Raw genomic sequence first — 19,076 nt, 5'->3', positions numbered from 1 at the left:
TAGCACTTAGCAGACATTTCATTTGTCAATTCGCCGTAGTATTCAACTTACGATGTCGGAAAACATGTCAGCAGAGGTGGAGCGATCAGAAAGATCAGATGGCAAGCTTGTGAAGATGGAGATTGACTACAGTTCAACTGTAGATACACGTCTACCGGAGTGTGCCAAAATGGCAAAAGAAGGTAGGCTGCAGGCGGCCGTTGAAAGCCTCTTGTCGCTGGAGATGCAAACAAGAACGGTTTCTGACATGGTGTCAACCTCCAGAATCCTGGTGGCCGTTGTGCAGATGTGCTATGAAGCGAAGGACATGGATGCCCTGAATGAAAACATCATGCTGCTCTCTAAAAGGAGGAGGCAGCTCAAAGGGGCTGTTGCTAAGATGGTGCAATAATGTTACAAGTATGTAGATACCGTGACCGACCTGACAGTTAAGCGGAGACTCATTGACACACTACGCACAGTGACCGCTGGAAAGATCTATGTGGAGATTGAGCGAGCCAGGCTGACAAAAACATTGGCAAACATCAAGGAGCAGCATGGCGAGGTCAAAGAGGCCGCAGCAATCCTCCAAGAGCTGCAGGTGGAGACATACGGCTCCATGGAGAAGAAAGAGAAGGTGGAGTTCATCTTGGAGCAAATGAGACTGTGCATCGCTGTCAAGGACTACATCCGCTCCCAGATCATCAGCAAGAAGATCAACACCAATTTCTTTACAGAGGATGGCACCGAGGAGTCTAAGCTGAAGTATTACAATCTGATGATCCAAGTAGACCAGCACGAGGGATCCTACTTGTCCATCTGCAAACACTACTGTGCCATCTATGATACCCCCTGCATTCTGGAGGATAGCTCCAAATGGCAACAGGCCCTGAAAAGTGTTGTTCTGTATGTGATACTGGCTCCATACGACAACGAGCAGTCAGACCTGGTGCACAGAATCAACGAAGACAAGAAATTGGAAGAAATACCCAAATACAAGGACCTCCTGAAGCAGTTCACCACCATGGAGCTGATGCGTTGGGCCTCCCTGGTGGAGGATTATGGGGAGGAGCTTTGGGAGGGCTCCCCCGACAGCCCGGCCACCGACGTATTCAACTGCTCAGAGGAGGGTGAGAAGAGGTGGAAGGACCTCCTGAAGCAGTTCACCACCATGGAGCTGATGCGTTGGGCCTCCCTGGTGGAGGATTATGGGGAGGAGCTGAGGGAGGGCTCCCCCGACAGCCCGGCCACCGACGTATTCAACTGCTCAGAGGAGGGTGAGAAGAGGTGGAAGGACCTCCTGAAGCAGTTCACCACCATGGAGCTGATACGTTGAGCCTCCCTGGTGGAGGATTATGGGGAGGAGCTGAGGGAGGGCTCCCCCGACAGCCCGGCCACCGATGTATTGAACTGCTCAGAGGAGGGCGAGAAGAGGTGGAAGGACCTCAAGAATAGAGTGGTGGAGCACAATATAAGAATTATGGCCAAATATTACACAAGAATCACAATGAAGAGGATGGCTGGCCTCCTGGACCTCTCCATTGACTGAGGAGTTCCTCTCCAACCTGGTGGTGAACAAGACCATCTACGCCAAGGTGGACAGGCTAGCCGGCATCATCAACTTCCAGAGGCCGAAGCACCCCAACGACCTGCTCAACGACTGGTCCCACAAACGGAACTCCCTCATGTCCCTGGTCAACAAAACCACACATCTCATCTCCAAAGAGGAGATGATACACAACCTGCAGTGATGAGGACCGAGTGGATTGTTTTCATAAAAAAATTAAATGTTCTTCTGAATTTATATTGATGAATGAACCGTTATTCCAAAGTCAACTACACCAATTTTTGGAATAACAAATACCACACCCTTTTCTGTTTCTTACGGTCAGCAAAGTTGAAGCATTTACAATAAACAAGTCTTACGGCCATATGTTGTTACTATCTCTTGTCCCACTGATGTAATGCAAATTACATTGTTTAGAGTGGTCTCCCAATTTGATCTACTACAATCTGGGTATGTACTTTGTTCTAGAACCTAGACCACAGAGGGGCATACACTGTTAATTTTTTCTCTCCTGTTCCAACTCTCTTTTTCATGTAACCGTCATAAGGGATTTAGTGTTAGAGCATTTGCGTGCAACTTGCTGTATTAAAACATTTACTGTAAAAAAAAAAAGTTGGAAGTTAGAAAAGAGACAGTAGCTTCTTCTTCTTTGGTATCATGGTGTTCGCACGTTTTGTTTGTGCATGCCGCCACCTACTGGTAGTGTGTTCGATCACGTTACATTTGTGATACAAAAATAAAAAGGAAAAATAAGAAATTGCACCACCAACCAACCCTACACCTATATAACACTATTTCATCCAAATAAAAAAAATCGCAAATACATCTTTATAACTCTTCTGCGGTAAAATATGATACACCCATACTTCTCAGCTGCCACCTACGTTCATTAAAAACCCACTAGACTACACCATTCCACTACTTTGATCCTATCTGCTCCTGCACCATGCCAACGGCCGGGGAGGACGGGATACCACCCGTTAACACACCCTGTAACTCTTCAAAACGAGACAGTAGGTAGATCATATTAAACATTTGAAATTCCTCTTTTTCTTTCAGGCAAATCAATTGCACACTATTGATGACGTCAATATTAAGCGACCACGGGCAAGAACCCCCTTCCGCTCACACACACACCCATTGAAAACGTCGATATTACGCGACTAAGGGCACACACAAAAAACTACCGACGCGTTATTGTCGCGCCTCGAAGGACTAGCAAATAGAGCGATTTTGGAGACGATTTGTGGTTCTGGTGGTAAATAACCATGGCGGTACGGGTGCTCCAGTGGGTCCTCCCCTCGGGGATAGCCGTGTTGAAAATAGGGACAACTATTCGGACGGTAAGATTGTAAAACGAATTGCAGAAATGCTCTCTCGCGCAACGAAGGGCATCAAGTTCACAAGCTTTGGTACAAGGACACCAGAACAACAATCCTAATGCTAACAGATGTGTGTTTTGCATCTGTCAACAACTATTCTGCAATAATGTATTGTAAATAATTAACAGCTAGCTTCATTTAACTCAAACATGATGTCTAGCTAGCTAAATTAATTAGCTAATGTTTACTAGATGAGCTCAGAAGGTTGCCTGGTGGACCAGCCATTACCGGTTGATGTTAGTCTGGACAGGACAGAAGCATGACATTCACATGCTCATTCTATTGACACTGAGTACATTTCAATATTTGATTTGTAAACTACTGTTCATTGATAAACATATATTCTGTATTTTAGGCTGGTATTCACACAAGCTCAGTAAGGAACCTGCGGTACGGTTGGTGGGCATATGCACTGGGCGAGAGGACAACTCCAAGGTTCAAGGAGAACAGCAAGATAATCTCCATTGATGGCAACCTGGCCTCAGGAAAGGGGGCGCTGGCTCAGAATCTGGCTGAAAAGCTGGGTAATGATCAGGCTGTTGTCAATGCAGTTATAAACTACTTGTTTATTAGGCTTTATAAGTTGGTAGGTTAGAAGTTGATAACGCCAATCATCAGCATTTTTTGACTCATTTAAAGCGCATATCAATGTGGCGTAGTTATGGTATTCTCTGGTAGTACCAACATTTTCTTTTTTTAATCCCTTTCCTACCTGCTGAGACAAAACAGAAGGGCACAATGACCCCCCCCCCCCCGCCCCCATTGTAGATTGACAACATTAACACGTTGCCTGATGTCTGTAGGGATGCTGTACATGCCCGAGCCTGACACGCACTACTTGGACAAGATGACAGCGGAGAAGGCGCCTCTGCCAACCGCCTTTAATGGTAACTGCAGCCTGGAGAAGTTCTACAGAGACCCCAAGGCTGCTGACGGGAACTCCTACCGGCTGCAGGCATGGATGTACCTCATGAGGCTCCTGCAGTGGTCAGACGCCATGGAACACCTGCTCACCACAGGTATGGCTGGTTGGCTAAGGAATGCGCTCACATATCACACAAAAAAATGACAGCAAGATTGTGTTAGGCTATTGGGGAAAAACAACAGACATTTAGCTCTTGACCTCTTGACGTGTTGCTGTAGTTAAATGAATGCCTAGTGCTATTCTAAATGTCTGTTTGCATTTAGATCTTAAACAAACATTATTCTATTCATGTTCTTGTCATGAACTTTCTCTCGCTCCAGGCCAAGGTGTGGTCTTAGAGCGCTCCCCCTACAGTGACATGGTGTTTGTGGAGGCCATGTTCAAACAGGGTTACATCAGAAAGCAGTGTAAGTACTGAAATCCCTATAACAAGGGTGGAACAGATCTGAATAGTCTTTTTGTATTGTTATGAATCGGATCTGGTTTAACACCAACTTGACAATGCCATGATATTGAAAGGTCATTAGTGTTTTCAATGAATAATCGGGGTGAAGAAGCTTTTTTGCTCTGTCACCATAGATAACATGGGGGCATTTTACATTGCTGAGGTCGATGAATCTGGTATGTTCTGTAATGCAGGTGTTGACCACTACAATGAAATCAAAGGTATCAGCATCTGTGAGTTCCTTCCCCCCCACTTGGTCATCTATGTGGACATGCCAGCAGAAGAAGTGCAGAAGAAGCTGAAGGCATCAGGCAAGGTAGTGAGAGAAAAAAATATCAGCCATACTAACCTCTTCTTGACATATTGTCTGTCTGTGAAAGACCATCTGTTATGTAGAACCTGTGGAATGTGACTGAACTTGTTTATTTAACCGATTTTGAGACCTGTCCAAAAAGTATTGTAAATTGTGTGAATGCCTGGCACTGCTACAAGTTTTTCATATATTGATTTACACTTCAGTCCAATCAGAGACCCACAACTTTGGAAAACTGATCTAAAGTATGAATCAAATCAGGCAAGTTGAAAATAGCCTAGGTTTTAAGCACTGATGACTTGTCGTTAACACTACTCTAAGACTCCATATGTAACTTGATTTGCACCAGATTCCTCCAACCCTCCGTGATTATCTTTAAAGAGGGGATTATTGCTGGGGCCTCAATGCTAATAACTACCAGGCTTTGTGAGGCTCGACCGCCTGCCCGCCCGCCTGCCTGCCAAGTGTGAGAGGTGCTAAATAGGCAGTGCAGGCTGGAAAGCCACAACTCATTTCTGTAATTGTGACTGATTACCAGAGGCATTTGGCAAATTACAATTTCAAATTAAGAACATCATTCTCCGTTTGTGACAGGCTGAGCATAGTCTTTTTCTGTTTCTGAAATAGATCACAACCACTGTAGAGACTTTGAGACAAGTTTAAAATACCTTTAGTTTAAAGCCCCAACAACATCACATGTTCAGGCTAGAGGTGCTATATGAGTGTATGGTGTACAGTAGTAGCCTGGTGGTGGTATATGGATTAGAGGTCGACCCATTATGATTTTTCAATACCGATTTATTGGAGGATCAAAGAAAAGCTGATGCCGATTTTTATATATATTTATAATAATGACAATTGCAACAATACTGAATGAACAATTAACCTTTTTATTTTAACTTAATATAATAAATAAAATCTATTTAGTCTTAAATAAATAATGAAACATGTTCATGTTTGGTTTAAATAATGCAAAAACACAGTGTTGGAGAAGAAAGTAAAAGTGCACTATGTGCCATGTAAAAAGCCAATGTTTAAGTTCCTTGCTCAGAACATGAGAACATATGAAAGCTGGTGGTTCAATATTCCCAGTTCTTTAATATTCCCACTTTTACTTTGTAGTTATTATAGGAATTATGACATGTCGATCATTTCTCTCTATACCATTTGTATTTCATTTACCTTTGACTATGGGATGTTCTTATAGGCACTTAGTTGATAGGCTTGAAGTCATAAACAGCGCTGTGCCTCAAGCATTGCTAAAAGCTGCTCGCAAACACAGTAAAGTGCTGATTGAATGAATGCTTACGAGCCTGCTGTTGCCTACCACCGCTCAGACTGCTCTATCAAATATCAAATCATAGACTTAATTATAATAAACAAACAGAAATACGAGCCTTTGGTCATTAATATGGTAAAATCCGGTAACTATCATTTAGAAAACAAAACGTTTATTCTTTCAGTGAAATATGGAACCATTACGTATTTTGGCCAACGGGTGGCAACCCTAAATCTAAATATTGCTGTTACATTGCACAACCTTCAATGTTATCTCATAATTATGTACAATTCTGGCAAATTAATTATGGTCTTTGTTAGGAAGAAACACAGTTCGCAACAAGCCAGGCGGCACTAACTGTTGCATATACCCTGACTCTGCTCACACTGAACGCAAGAGAAGTGACACAATTTCCCTAGTTAATATTCCCTGCTAACATGCATTTATTTGAACTAAATATGCAGGTTAATAAATATATACTTCTGTGTATTGATTTTAAGAAAGGCATTGATGTTTATGGTTAGGTACATTTGTGCAATGAATGTGCTTTTTTCACAAATGTGCTTTTGTTAATTCATCACCCGTTTGGCGAAGTAGGCTGTGATTCAATGATAAATTAACAGGCACCGCATTGATTATATGCAACGCAGGACAAGCTAGTTAACTACACATGGTTGATGATATTAATAGGTTAACTAGTGATTATGTGAAGATAAGTTTAATGCTAGCTAGAAACTTACCTTGGCACCTTGCAGCCACAAGGTCCTTTTTGACGCTGCACTCGTGTAACAGGTGGTCAGCCTGCCACGCAGTCTCCTCATGGAGTGCAATGTAACCGGCCATAATCGGCGTCCAAAAAGGCAGATTACCGATTTTTGTTATGAAATCGGCCCTAATTAATCAACCATGCAGATTAATCGGTTGACCCCTAGTTGTTATGAAATCGGCCCTAATTAATCGACCATGCAGATTAATCGGTTGACCCCTAGTTGTTATGAAATCGGCCCTAATTAATCGACCATGCAGATTAATCGGTTGACCCCTAGTTGTTATGAAATCGGCCCTAATTAATCGACCATGCAGATTAATCGGTTGACCCCTAGTTCAGCCATCAGTTTTAAAGCTGTTAAAAAAGCACATGTATGCTGTGTATGAACTTATGCTATTCAATGTTTCGGATGCATGTTAAATAACCTAATGTCTTGTTCAGGCTATATGCCCAAAAGCTGCACTGTGTTTTAGGGATTAAGCTTAATAGTGGTCAATACAGGAATTAAATCAAACTGAAGCCTGGATAAGAATACAAGGGTTGTCCTTGGCATAGATCTGTATCCGTTCCCACTGAGCCATGTGATAGCGTGTGCCAAGAGTATTCTCAAGTTAGGCCTCATTACCTTTCTGCTCTACAAATCAGATCATTGAAGGTGAGAATGTTTCAACAGCTGTTCCAAACCGTTCTTCTGCTTGTTGACCACTTTGGGTGTTCCACTTGTTAACTTCAATCCATTTAAGGCACTTACACTAAGCCAGTGAATTGTGTTGAATGTGGTGTAGTTATTTAAACTTGTCAAATAGCCTATTTACTAATGTGTGTTGTTCCTGTCTTTTATTCATCTATCCTGTCTTACCTCAGGATGTGCCCCTACCCTATCTGAAGAGCATTGAGGACGCGTACAAGAAGACCTACCTTCCCAAAATAAGGTTGGTGGACTACAAAGCTGTCTATTGAAGGGAATATTATATTATAGCTCGATACCTCTGCGATGACCCCATGGATGGCTCATCATGCTGTTTAACGTTTAACCTTTTTTTGAGATTGTTTTTCTGTATTTCAGTGAGAATGCAGAATTGCTTGCTTATGATGCAACGCAGTCACAAGACATCGAGAGGGTAAGGAAATACTAAGTGTGACTAGAGGCCAGGGATCGCCATCTTTCCCTTGTCAAGATGACTTGATGTGTATCTATACTGAACAGAAATATCTGAATGCAACAATTTCAACGGATTTACTGAGTTACAGCTCATATAAGGAAATCAGGCAATTTAAATGAATTCATTAGGCCCTAATCTATGGATTTCACATTACTGGGCAGGGATGCAGCCATGGGTGGACCTGAAAAGGCATAGTCCCACCCACTTGGGAGCCATGCCCACCCACTGGGGAGCCAGGCCTCACCAATCAGAATGATTTTTTCCCCCCACAAAAGAGCTTTATTACAGACTTAGATGCTCCTCACTTTCATCAGCTGTCGGGGTGGCTGGTCTCAGACAATCCCGAGGGTGAAAAAGGCGGATGTGGAGGTCCTGGGCTGGCGTGGTTACACGTGGTCTACGGTTGAGGGCAGTTTGTTGTACTGCCAAATTCTATAAAACAACATTGGAGGTAGCTTATGGTAGAGATATGAACATGAAACTCTCTGGCAACAGCTCTGGTGGACATTCCTGCAGTCAGCGTACCAATTGTACGCTCCCTCAAAACTTGAGCCATCTGTGGCATTGTGTTGTGTGACAAAACTGCACATTTTAGTGGCCTTTTATTGTTCCCCGCACAAGTGTAATGCCATGCCCTGTAATGATCATCATATCGATCCCGTTAGCGGGATCTAAGCCATAAGATTAATCATCTCCTTAATATGCCATACCTGTCAGGTGGATGGATTATCTTGGCAAAGGCTAAATGCTCACTAACGGGGATGTAAAACAAATTTGTGCACAAAATTTGAGAGAAATAAGCTTTTTGTGTGTATGGAACATTTCTGGGATCTCTTATTTCAGCTCATGAAACATGGAACCAACACTTTACATGTTGCTTTTATATTTTAGTTCAGTAATAGATACATGGGCTCTGATACGATACAGGAACGATACGTTTTAGTTTGAAACGATTTGGTTTGATTTTAGAGGAATGAATCGATGAGCTACGATTCGATGCACTAACATTTGTTGCATTGACACATCCATTTTTCCATTCTGAGTTAAAATCTGCTTCTGATTGAGCTCATGAGCTGGGGCTTCTCTGAGCTGGATTTGTGTATGGTGTGTGTGTATTCACCTGAGCCATAAGGGACACTGGGCATCTAACACTATCAGTTAGGGGGGCGACAATGTTTTGGTTTTTGTCCTCCACTACTTTTGCTCTGAAATCGCCATCTTGCAGGACAGGCACGCAGATGCAAGCAATTAGTTCCTGATTTAGTGACGTCATTCCTTACAAAGCTGTCCCACAGCTTCACCACAATATTGCATCGGCACCGAAGTATGGCAATAATATTGTATCGTTGAGGTCCCTGGCAATTCCCAGCCTTATTACATTGGTTGTCACTCAAAAAAATAAAGCCTAATATTGCACAAGCCATTTTGCCTACATTTGAATGCTGAAGGTGACCTGCAGATGTGCCAGATCAGGAATAGGCTTACCTCTCATTGGTCAGTGCACACGAAGCTGCGTCCAGATTGACTATGATACAAATATTGCCTGGGGTTGTTCGGCATGGAAAATGACTTGTAGATCAATGGCTGCCAAAATAATTACATGCTTAGTTTAACACTGAAGGAGAGGACACCGTTGTCACAAAATATGAGGAATTTTCCAAAGGTAGAGAAGGTAATTTGATAATTTAAAAATATTTTTTGCGATGCATAACATTTGAATCGATTTTTTTTCTGAACAATGCATGCTATATTTGGATCGGTTTGGGTTTACACAGACTGATGCACTCATATCTTAAACATATAAAATGGGGCCGATATGAATCGCTGCATCCCTATTGGAGACATGAGAACACAAACATGCTGTTGATGTTATTTTATAGGCCTATCCAATCCCTCACAAAATCCTATTGTCAAAATAGACTTACATTATTTTTGTTTATCTCATCTACAGATTGCAGAAGACATTGAGGACTTGAAGTTCGAGAAAGGACCTTGGGTAGAACAGGATGACGTCACATTACACTACATGAGAATGCTGTAAGTAGATCCACTTCATTTGCTCCCTAGATGTGTAGCCCTGAAACTAAGTGTTGTCGCTACATTCCTGTCACATTTAGTACATGGGTAGGCCTATATAGTATATTTTGGAGCTCTATAGGCCTTATCAGCCTGCTGTTTTCCTGCCTCTCTCTCCCCAGGGTGGAAGACAAGATGAGGGTGGCAGACCTGACCCTTGTACCCAACTTCCTCCCTGAGGTCACCATCGGCGCTCACGAGTATGACTCAGGCTACTATGCCTTCAAATCGGTAAGGGAGAAAAGCACTCTACTTATCTTATGATATACGATTAACCGTGCTGGATAATGAATTTTGGGCCTTAACCGTGCTAGATAATGAGGTTTGGGCCTTAACCGTGCTGGATAATGAGGTTTGGGCCTTAACCGTGCTGGATAATGAGGTTTGGGCCTTAACCGTGCTGGATAATGAGTTTTGGGCCTTAACCGTGCTGGATAATGAGGTTTGGGCCTTAACCGTGCTGGATAATGAGGTTTGGGCCTTAACCGTGCTGGATAATGAGGTTTGGGCCTTAACCGTGCTGGATAATGAGGTTTGGGCCTTAACCGTGCTGGATAATGAGGTTTGGGCCTTAACCGTGCTGGATAATGAGGTTTGGGCCTTAACCGTGCTGGATAATGAGGTTTGGGCCTTAACCGTGCTGGATTATGAGGTTTGGGCCTTAACCGTGCTGGATAATGAGGTTTGGGCCTAAACACTACTCCTTTTCACCCTTTTTTTTTGTTGTGTAGTATTTTCCTTCTCCCTCTCTTCTGGCTTGTGTCCGTCCACAATGTTTTTTCCTCCATCATAACCTGAAATGTATAGAATGATAGAGATGCCAGATGTGGAATATTCTCATGTCTCTAATAGTCATTGGTATCATTGTTGCAGGAAAACATTCTGTTCTGACCTTTTAAAGTTTATTGACTGGAGATGAGTTGTCTGGCTGCTGCTGTAAAGTGGGGGTATATAATGTGCTACAGGGTCTTTTGGGCTGACGTTTTGTATGGTGTGCATTATCATACTAGAACAAGTGGGATGATAAGCATGGGGTAATATGAACAATGGCGAGCTTAGGTTGTCTATATTTTCTCCTCCGTACTTTTATGTTGACAAAGTTCACTTCTGCTAAAGTGCAGGGTAGGATTCTGCAATAGAGCATGTACTGTGTTTGACAAAACTAGGAATCGATAGGGGCTTGTCTGGGGATTCATTTAGGTTTCGGCAGGTAAAAAACTTGAGTTGAACCGCAGATGCCAAGAACTCAAAGTAAACAAAATAAAACTTGAATGCCTCTCCAATATTGATATTTGCAATCAAACACAACTTCTCCAATCTTCAATTATATTTGAAGCTGTAAATAAATGTATTTTATTTTTAGCTTCTTTGGCTGTCTGATAACAGTACTGGATAAGAGAAGCCGTGTAGGACTCTGTTAACACTAGACTCTTTTTTTTTTATAAGAATTTTTTTCTATACTCATACTCACAAGACTAATGGTGTAGCGTGGCCTGGGTGACAGAGAGGGGCGTGGCTGTATCACATTAGCAGTGACTAATGCAGTAACTTATCACATTAGCAGTGACTAATGCAGTAACTTATCACATTAGCAGTGACTAATGCAGTAACTTATCACATTAGCAGTGACTAATGCAGTAACTTATCACATTAGCAGTAACTAATGCAGTAACTTATCACATTAGCAGTAACTTATCACATTAGCAGTAACTTATCACATTAGCAGTGACTAATGCAGTAACTTATCACATTAGCAGTAACTTATCACATTAGCAGTAACTTATCACATTAGCAGTGACTAATGCAGTAACTTATCACATTAGCAGTAACTTATCACATTAGCAGTGACTAATGCAGTAATTTATCACATTAGCAGTGACTAATGCAGTAACTTATCACATTAGCAGTAACTTATCACATTAGCAGTAACTAATGCAGTAATTTATCACATTAGCAGTGACTAATGCAGTAATTTATCACATTAGCAGTGACTAATGCAGTAACTTATCACATTAGCAGTAACTTATCACATTAGCAGTGACTAATGCAGTAACTTATCACATTAGCAGTAACTTATCACATTAGCAGTAACTTATCACAGTAGCAGTAACTAATGCAGTAACTTATCACATTAGCAGTAACTTATCACATTAGCAGTAACTCCTACCGTGCTGTTTTCCAAGTCTCTGGGGTGATGGATTGCAATGTCGCCCCCGGTGACACAACACTTTGCTTTACCATTAGTCTTTACTATCATCCCATGTCCAAGGGATAGATGAGTCTTGAGTGGCTAGATCTTCAATGCTTAAGGGAATAAGTAGGCCCGGCTCCTTAAATCATAGAACTCTTAAACATGCCCAAGTGTCCTGTGGAATCTCACTTGTCTCTTTTTACCCAAACAATTCCCACAACTGATGTTGGACTTATGATTATTGAAACCCCTTGCTTTGGCTTAGTTTTAATGATTTGTTTTGTAAAGTGTATGCTATGACTTTCCCCCTTCCTCAGAGGGTTTCAGAACATGTCAACTATTACCCAATTGATTTAATTCCATGTTCAGTATTAAAGGGATACTTTGGGATTTTGGCAATAAGGCCCTTTATCTACTTTCCCAGAGTCAGATGAACTCATGGACAACATTTTTTATGTATTTGCCTGTGGTTTGAAGGACTTAACTAACTAGTACTGGTGCAACTGCTAACTAGCGTTAGCTAATGCTAGTTAGCGTTGGCTCGCAAAACTACCTCGAACTTCCTTCATACTGAACACGGAGACAAAAAAAATGGTATCCACAAGTTTATCTGACTCTGGGGAAGTGGATAAAGGGCCTCATTGCCAAAATCCTGAAGTATCCCTTTAAAGTTGTTTAATTTTAGCCAACCTGTCGGTTTCTCACTTACATTTTCTTACAATATTTTTTGCCAACTATTCCAGGTAATACAGCCCAGATGTGTTAGGATGCCCAATAAGCTATTTCCCCTGTCACTTCTCTCCATATAATTCAATTCACAAATGTTTCTTTTCTCTCCAAAAGCTCCTGGGAAAGAAGTATGCTGAAGGTTATAACGCAGATATCGGAGATAAGAACATCTGGCTGAAGTGATTGCGTGGACCTGACTTTCTCTGGAGCTGATTGGTGTAGATGAATGTTTCCTTCTTCCTTCTTCATTCCCTCCCTCACGCACCTGCTCACTCCTCCCTATGGGCAGAGAAGTCTAAATATGGGCTCACCCATTTCATCCGATCAGCAACGTTCTCTTCTGTCTATGTATCAATGAGAAATTGTACGCAATTAAAAACTTTTAAAAATGGCAATGTTCCTTCATGTTTAAAATATGCATCTAGCTTTTTCAAGAACGATAATAGCAATTGGGATGAAAGAGGAGATATTTCAGCTCATCCTAAGTCATATTACCGACTTTTATTCAGGAAACTTTCAAATTTGCTGTCCCAGTTTAAGCGACTTGCATCATTATAATGTGTCCTTTTAGTCTTTTCTTTAGCAGATGCTTCAGTGACTGACTCAGTGCCAATTGAGGTGTTACAACCCCATAGGGGCTCTGGAAGCTGGTAGCCAATTCGGCAGGACTTCAGTGTGCCTGTTGTACCAAACATGTCTGTTGTAATGAAGTGGCTCACAAACCAATTGGCTTCCAGCTGTTCTATAGCTGCATATCAGACACAATGCATTTATAAATAAGGTGTATAAAATGTGCCTCGGCAGTTATGATCTATGCATTAAGGACAACATATACTTTTGCTTGCATTTCATGAATGGGAAGGATTGTGTTTCATTCAGATGACGGTTCAGGTGCTTCTCATTTCAGTCTCGTGGTATTGTTAGTTTCTTAGAGTAAAAACTCTCAGATGATAAGTAAAGCTCAAACCAAGTTTATTCACACACTGGGTTATACAGCTGCATACGACAAAGACATTGATCCACCAGCACAAATATATATATATATATATATATATATACCCCAATTTTGGGGAAGTATCCTCCTTTCCTCTAAACATGACATCTTTATTGCTAGGCAGAACTTTAGTGATATCTGTTCTTCCTCACTTTATCTGACCTGACCTCAGCCCCAAATTCCTCACTTCTCCCAATAGGATCCCTGATGTCTACCGATAACATATTCTGACCATGTAAATGTTCCACATTCCCCTCTCTCCCTCAGTGACATGAATAGGGATACTTCATATTTTCAAGTGTAGAACTCGGAACCCATCGGTGTGGATCAGATAAAGGGATTATCCAGAGGGCTTGACATGGTCAAATTGACTCAGCCAAAAAAACACATCTAAATTCAGATTTATTATTGAACCAGAACATCAATTGTTATCAAAGTTAGCTGGCTAAATAATTGATCCTGAGATATAGTATACCACTCTTGTTCCGGTAAAAAAAAAAAAAAAATTCCTCTCTCTTTTCACAGATTGACTTTAAGAGCCTGATTGCTATTAATTTACCACCAGCTGACTCTTCAGCATTTACTCCCACCTGTCTCTCTCTCTCTCGCGCGCACACACACACACACACAGCAGCATTTACACACCTACACCACTGTAGCTCAGTGCAGACAGACGACAGGGGGCTGTTACTCTCTGACAGAGAGGAGCAGAGCCGTAGGCTGGGGAAATTCCACGCTGTCCTCTACCTAAGTGTTAATTGAAAGAGGACATTAAGAACGTTAAAGGAGCCCTTGTCGACCTCACCTTAAAAGTGTCACTGTGATCTGTTAGTCAAGCTCTGCTGCTCTTTCCTGTGCAAATGGTTCTAGCAGGTGAAACCTTTCAATGAACAAATGCCTCCCTCCCCTGAGTCCATTTTCACATGGGCCACTTTGAAATCAATCGACAGTAGGCTAGTGATTTTCACAGCTCATGAGAGAAGCAAGAGTTTGGTAATTGCCATTATAAAATGAGTCTCATGACTTGTTATAGGATGTCACGGTCACAGTTGAAATCCGTTTTACAGAACTCTCTTATGGCGGCTCAGACGGATCATTTTACAAAGCTAGACACCAACCATGTGCAAGAATTGGAAAACACATTCAAAGGGGCAACTGGAGGACGAAGAGTAAGCTGCATCATGACGATAAAAAAGAAGTTAAACTTCTAGAAGGTTATGGCCTACTTCTTCAGTACATTTTATCTGGGGCTATAAACCATTCAGCTGAAAATATATTTAATAAAGTCCAACTCTGAAAACTGAGCAGCACAGTTCATGTGGTAGTTCAGTTTGATCGTTTCGCCATATGATGCCATCTTCGGCCAGTCTGGACTCTGGAGTCAGTTTTTGGTCCCACTGGCTCGGTTGTCTAAGCCTGAACACACTGACCAAATCGCTCTGGCTCTGCGAGAGAAGCAGTGAAAATGTCTCTTTATTTTGTCAGCTGGAGGAGCTAGCGTCTCGTAGTAACTCATCAACTCCTGATTACTGATACAGTACTGTGAGACAAGGGGAAGTTTCCAATTACGCACATCCTGCTGATAGATCCCAATGGCATTCTTGGGTCTTGGACTTCATATGATACTTTCTCCCAATTGAAATAGTGTAATCGACAGTTTGAATCAAAGAAACCAACGTTTCTTGGACATGCTCTCTGGTTTCAATGGTTTCTATTTCAATGTTTTCTTATGTCAGTAATTTCTTTGGATTTGTGAAACATGGAACTGCATTTTTCAAGTTTTTCTCGTCTTTTCAATTTCTTTGTCAGTTGACTACGAGGGAGATTTAGGATTATGAAGCACAAACCAGATTAGGTGCCGTGGCCTCAGTCGAGATGGTTTGCAGTTGCACTGTAGGAGAGGAGGCTCAGTTTCAAAAGGGGGCACTGTTATGCCACTGCAACAGTACATTTTCTGTCTTTGATATGCATACTGTGGTGTGTCGTTTTTAGTCTCCTTGCTTTTGTCCTGGGTGCAGTTGATGTCAAGAAGCTTCTATTATGACATCAGCATTTTAAGAATATAAATGTTTAATGTCCTCAGAGAGACTTATCCAGCAGTTGTTGTTGGAGGTTCTTTAGTCTTTGATTTGAGAGAATATTCAGGATGCTAATATATAATATATATACTTATATGTCTGCTGCCAGTAAAATAGGCTATAATAGCAGAGGTATATGATATTATCAGAATCTATCAATTGTAATTCATGTAATAAACAATGCAATTAATTGAAAAGTAATACAACATTGATTTAATTAACATCTGTCCAGAGCACTTAAATGAACAATATTTTCCATGATCATCCATCAATGCTCTTTAAAAAACAAAATCATGCCAATAAATCAATATTGGTCATGTGTTGTAGTTTAAGGATAAATACTACTTTCTTGGGATCCACCAACGTGGTTCTTCTGAATGGACTAAAATCTGTTAGTTGTGTAAGTCAGAATGAGTCACTCATAATGATTGGACAAGCTTTACATCTCAGCTGATATCAAACATTCCAAACAGATTTGTGCTCCCCCTCATTTAAAACAGCAGTCACATTGACAGTCTACGTCAACCTCAAGGAAGTTTATATTCGCCTGAGACCCCATATTCCTTCACTTACAATTTGGATCCAACATACTCTATAGTATGTCTACAGTGCATTCGGAAAGTATTCAAACCCCTAGACTTTTACAAATGTTGTTACATTACAGCCTTTTTCTAAAATTGATTCAATTGTTTGTTTTCCTCATCAATCTATACACAATACCCCCATAATGACAAAGCAAAAACAGTACTTTGTTGAAGCACCTTTGGCAGTGATTACAGCCTCAAGTCTTGGGTATGACGCTACAAGCATGGCACACCTGTATTTGGCGAGTTTCTCCCATTCTTCTCTGCATATCCTCTCAAGCTCTGTCAGGTTGGATGTAGAGCATTGCTGCACAGCTATTTTCAGGTGTCTCCAGAGATGTTCGATCGGGTTCAAGTCCGGGCTCTGGCTGGGCCACGCAAGGACATGCAGAGACTTGTCCCAAAGCCATTCCTGCATTGTCTTGGCCGTGTGCTTAGGATCTTTCTGTACTTTGCTTCGTTCATCTTTCCCTCAATCCTAACTAGTCTCCCAGTTCCTGCCTTTGAAAAACATCCCCACAGCATGACGCTGCCACCACCATGCTTTACTGTGCCAGGTTGGTGCCAGGTTTCCTCCAGACGTGACACTTGGCATTCAGGCAAAAAAGTTAAATCTTACTTTCATCAGACCAGAGAATCTTGTTTCTCATGGCCTGAGAGTCCTTTAGGTGCCTTTTGGCAAACTCCAAGCGGGCTGTCATGTGCCTTTTACTGAGGAGTGGCTTCAGCCTGGCCACTCTACCATAAAGGCCTGATTGGTGGAGTGGAAGGGAACTGAGCGATTGAGAAAGCACCAATAGGGGAAGGGGAAGGGAACTGAGCGATCACCTCTAGGAGAGGGAGAAGGAAACTGAGCGATCACCTGTAGGAGAGGGAGAAGGGAACTGAGCGATCACCTCTAGGAGAGGGAGAAGGAATCTGAGCGATCACCTTTAGGAGAGGGAGAAGGAATCTGAGCGATCACCTCTAGGAGAGGGAGAAGGGGAACTGAGCAATCACCTGTAGGAGAGGGAGAAGGGAACTGAGCGATCACCTGTAGGAGAGGGAGAAGGGAACTGAGCAATCACCTGTAGGAGAGGGAGAAGGGGAACTGAGCAATCACCTCTAGGAGAGGGAGAAGGGAACTGAGCGATCACCTCTAGGAGAGGGAGAAGGGAACTGAGCAATCACCTGTAGGAGAGGGAGAAGGGAACTGAGTGATCACCTGTAGGAGAGGGAGAAGGGAACTGAGCAATCACCTGTAGGAGAGGGAGAAGGGGAACTGAGCGATCACCTCTAGGAGAGGGAGAAGGGAACTGAGTGATCACCTGTAGGAGAGGGAGAAGGGGAACTGAGCAATCACCTCTAGGAGAGGGAGAAGGGAACTGAGCAATCACCTGTAGGAGAGGGAGAAGGGAACTGAGTGATCACCTGTAGGAGAGGGAGAAGGGGAACTGAGCAATCACCTCTAGGAGAGGGAGAAGGGAACTGAGCGATCACCTCTAGGAGAGGGAGAAGGGGAACTGAGCAATCACCTGTAGGAGAGGGAGAAGGGGACTGAGCAATCACCTGTAGGAGAGGGAGAAGGGAACTGAGCGATCACCTCTAGGAGAGGGAGAAGGGAACTGAGTGATCACCTGTAGGAGAGGGAGAAGGGAACTGAGCGATCACCTCTAGGAGAGGGAGAAGGGAACTGAGAAATCACCTGTAGGAGAGGGAGAAGGGAACTGAGTGATCACCCCCAGGACAAGGGGAAGGGAACTGAGCGATCACCTCTAGGAAGGGATTCCGAAGGCAGAGGACAAGGTAGATGCAAACCACCAGGGGTTGGAGAACCTAATGAGCAGATCAAAGCATCTGACACAGCAGAGTAGCAGGGTGTCAGAGGAACAGGGTAGAGGGTGTCAGTTGAACAGGGTAGAAGGGTGTCAGAGGAACACTGTAGCAGCGTGTCAAAGGATCAGTACCTCTTAAATGCGAATGAGATGGACAGCTGCCACCGCGGGGGCGGGGGACATGGGAGGTCTCAATGACAAGTCAATCATGAAACCTACACATTTCAAATGACATGCTCCCTCCCTCTTTTACAGCCCCTCCTGCACTGATTGTTAGGGAAACGTCATCATTCAGGCTGGTTCTACTATATAAAGACTTGAAGGGAAGATTTACTCCACGCTTGTGGGTAGCACACATTGGCATGCATGCACAGATCATCTTCTGAGAAGAGCTATTGTATATTCAGAGCCAGTTATTATTAGTAGGAACAGCGTAGCAGGGTGTCAGAGGAATAGTGTAGCAGGATAGCACGGTAGCAGGGTGTCACAGGAACAGCGTAGAAGGGTAGCAGGGTGTCAGATGAACAATGTAGCATGGTAGCACGGTAGCAGTGTGTCAGAGGAACAGTGTAGCATGGTAGCAGGGTGTCAGAGGAACAGTGTAGCTTGGTAGCAGGGTGTCAGAGAAACAGTGCAGCAGGGTAGCACGGTAGCAGGGTGTCAGATCGACAGTGTATCATGGTAGCAGGGTGTCAGAGGAACAGTGTAGCAGGGTAGCACGGTAGCAGGGTGTCAGAGGAACAGTATAGCAGGGTAGCATGATAGCAGGGTGTCAGAGGAACAGTGTA

At 42.7% G+C, this 19,076-nt stretch overlaps 1 protein-coding gene and 1 pseudogene across 1 annotated transcript; both read left to right on the top strand.

Moving 5' to 3' along the window:
- On the top strand, window positions 1-2,158 carry LOC115131323 (26S proteasome non-ATPase regulatory subunit 12-like; annotated as a pseudogene).
- A 536-nt stretch (window positions 2,159-2,694) lies between these two features.
- LOC115130433 (NADH dehydrogenase [ubiquinone] 1 alpha subcomplex subunit 10, mitochondrial-like) lies at window positions 2,695-13,213 on the top strand. Its single transcript, XM_029661581.2, has 10 exons — window positions 2,695-2,889; window positions 3,284-3,452; window positions 3,732-3,947; window positions 4,174-4,260; window positions 4,493-4,614; window positions 7,524-7,591; window positions 7,726-7,780; window positions 9,774-9,859; window positions 10,021-10,129; window positions 12,933-13,213. The coding sequence occupies exons 1-10, from the start codon at window positions 2,815-2,817 to the stop codon at window positions 12,999-13,001; spliced, it is 1,056 nt and encodes a 351-aa protein (XP_029517441.1). The 5' UTR covers window positions 2,695-2,814; the 3' UTR covers window positions 13,002-13,213.
- Window positions 13,214-19,076: the final 5,863 nt, after the last annotated feature.

This window comes from Oncorhynchus nerka, linkage group LG1 (assembly GCF_034236695.1).
Source record: "Oncorhynchus nerka isolate Pitt River linkage group LG1, Oner_Uvic_2.0, whole genome shotgun sequence".
NCBI lineage: Eukaryota > Metazoa > Chordata > Actinopteri > Salmoniformes > Salmonidae > Oncorhynchus > Oncorhynchus nerka.
This window is presented reverse-complemented; position numbering and strand designations above follow the sequence as displayed.

Bases quoted from the DNA above. Each gene is read 5' to 3' on its own strand.
- LOC115130433 (XM_029661581.2), top strand. From the start codon at position 2,815: ATGGCGGTACGGGTGCTCCAGTGGGTCCTCCCCTCGGGGATAGCCGTG. The intron at 4,261-4,492 runs GTAAGTACTGAA...TCTGTAATGCAG, and splicing joins GGGTTACATCAGAAAGCAGT to GTGTTGACCACTACAATGAA. The intron at 7,781-9,773 runs GTAAGGAAATAC...TCTCATCTACAG, and splicing joins AGTCACAAGACATCGAGAGG to ATTGCAGAAGACATTGAGGA.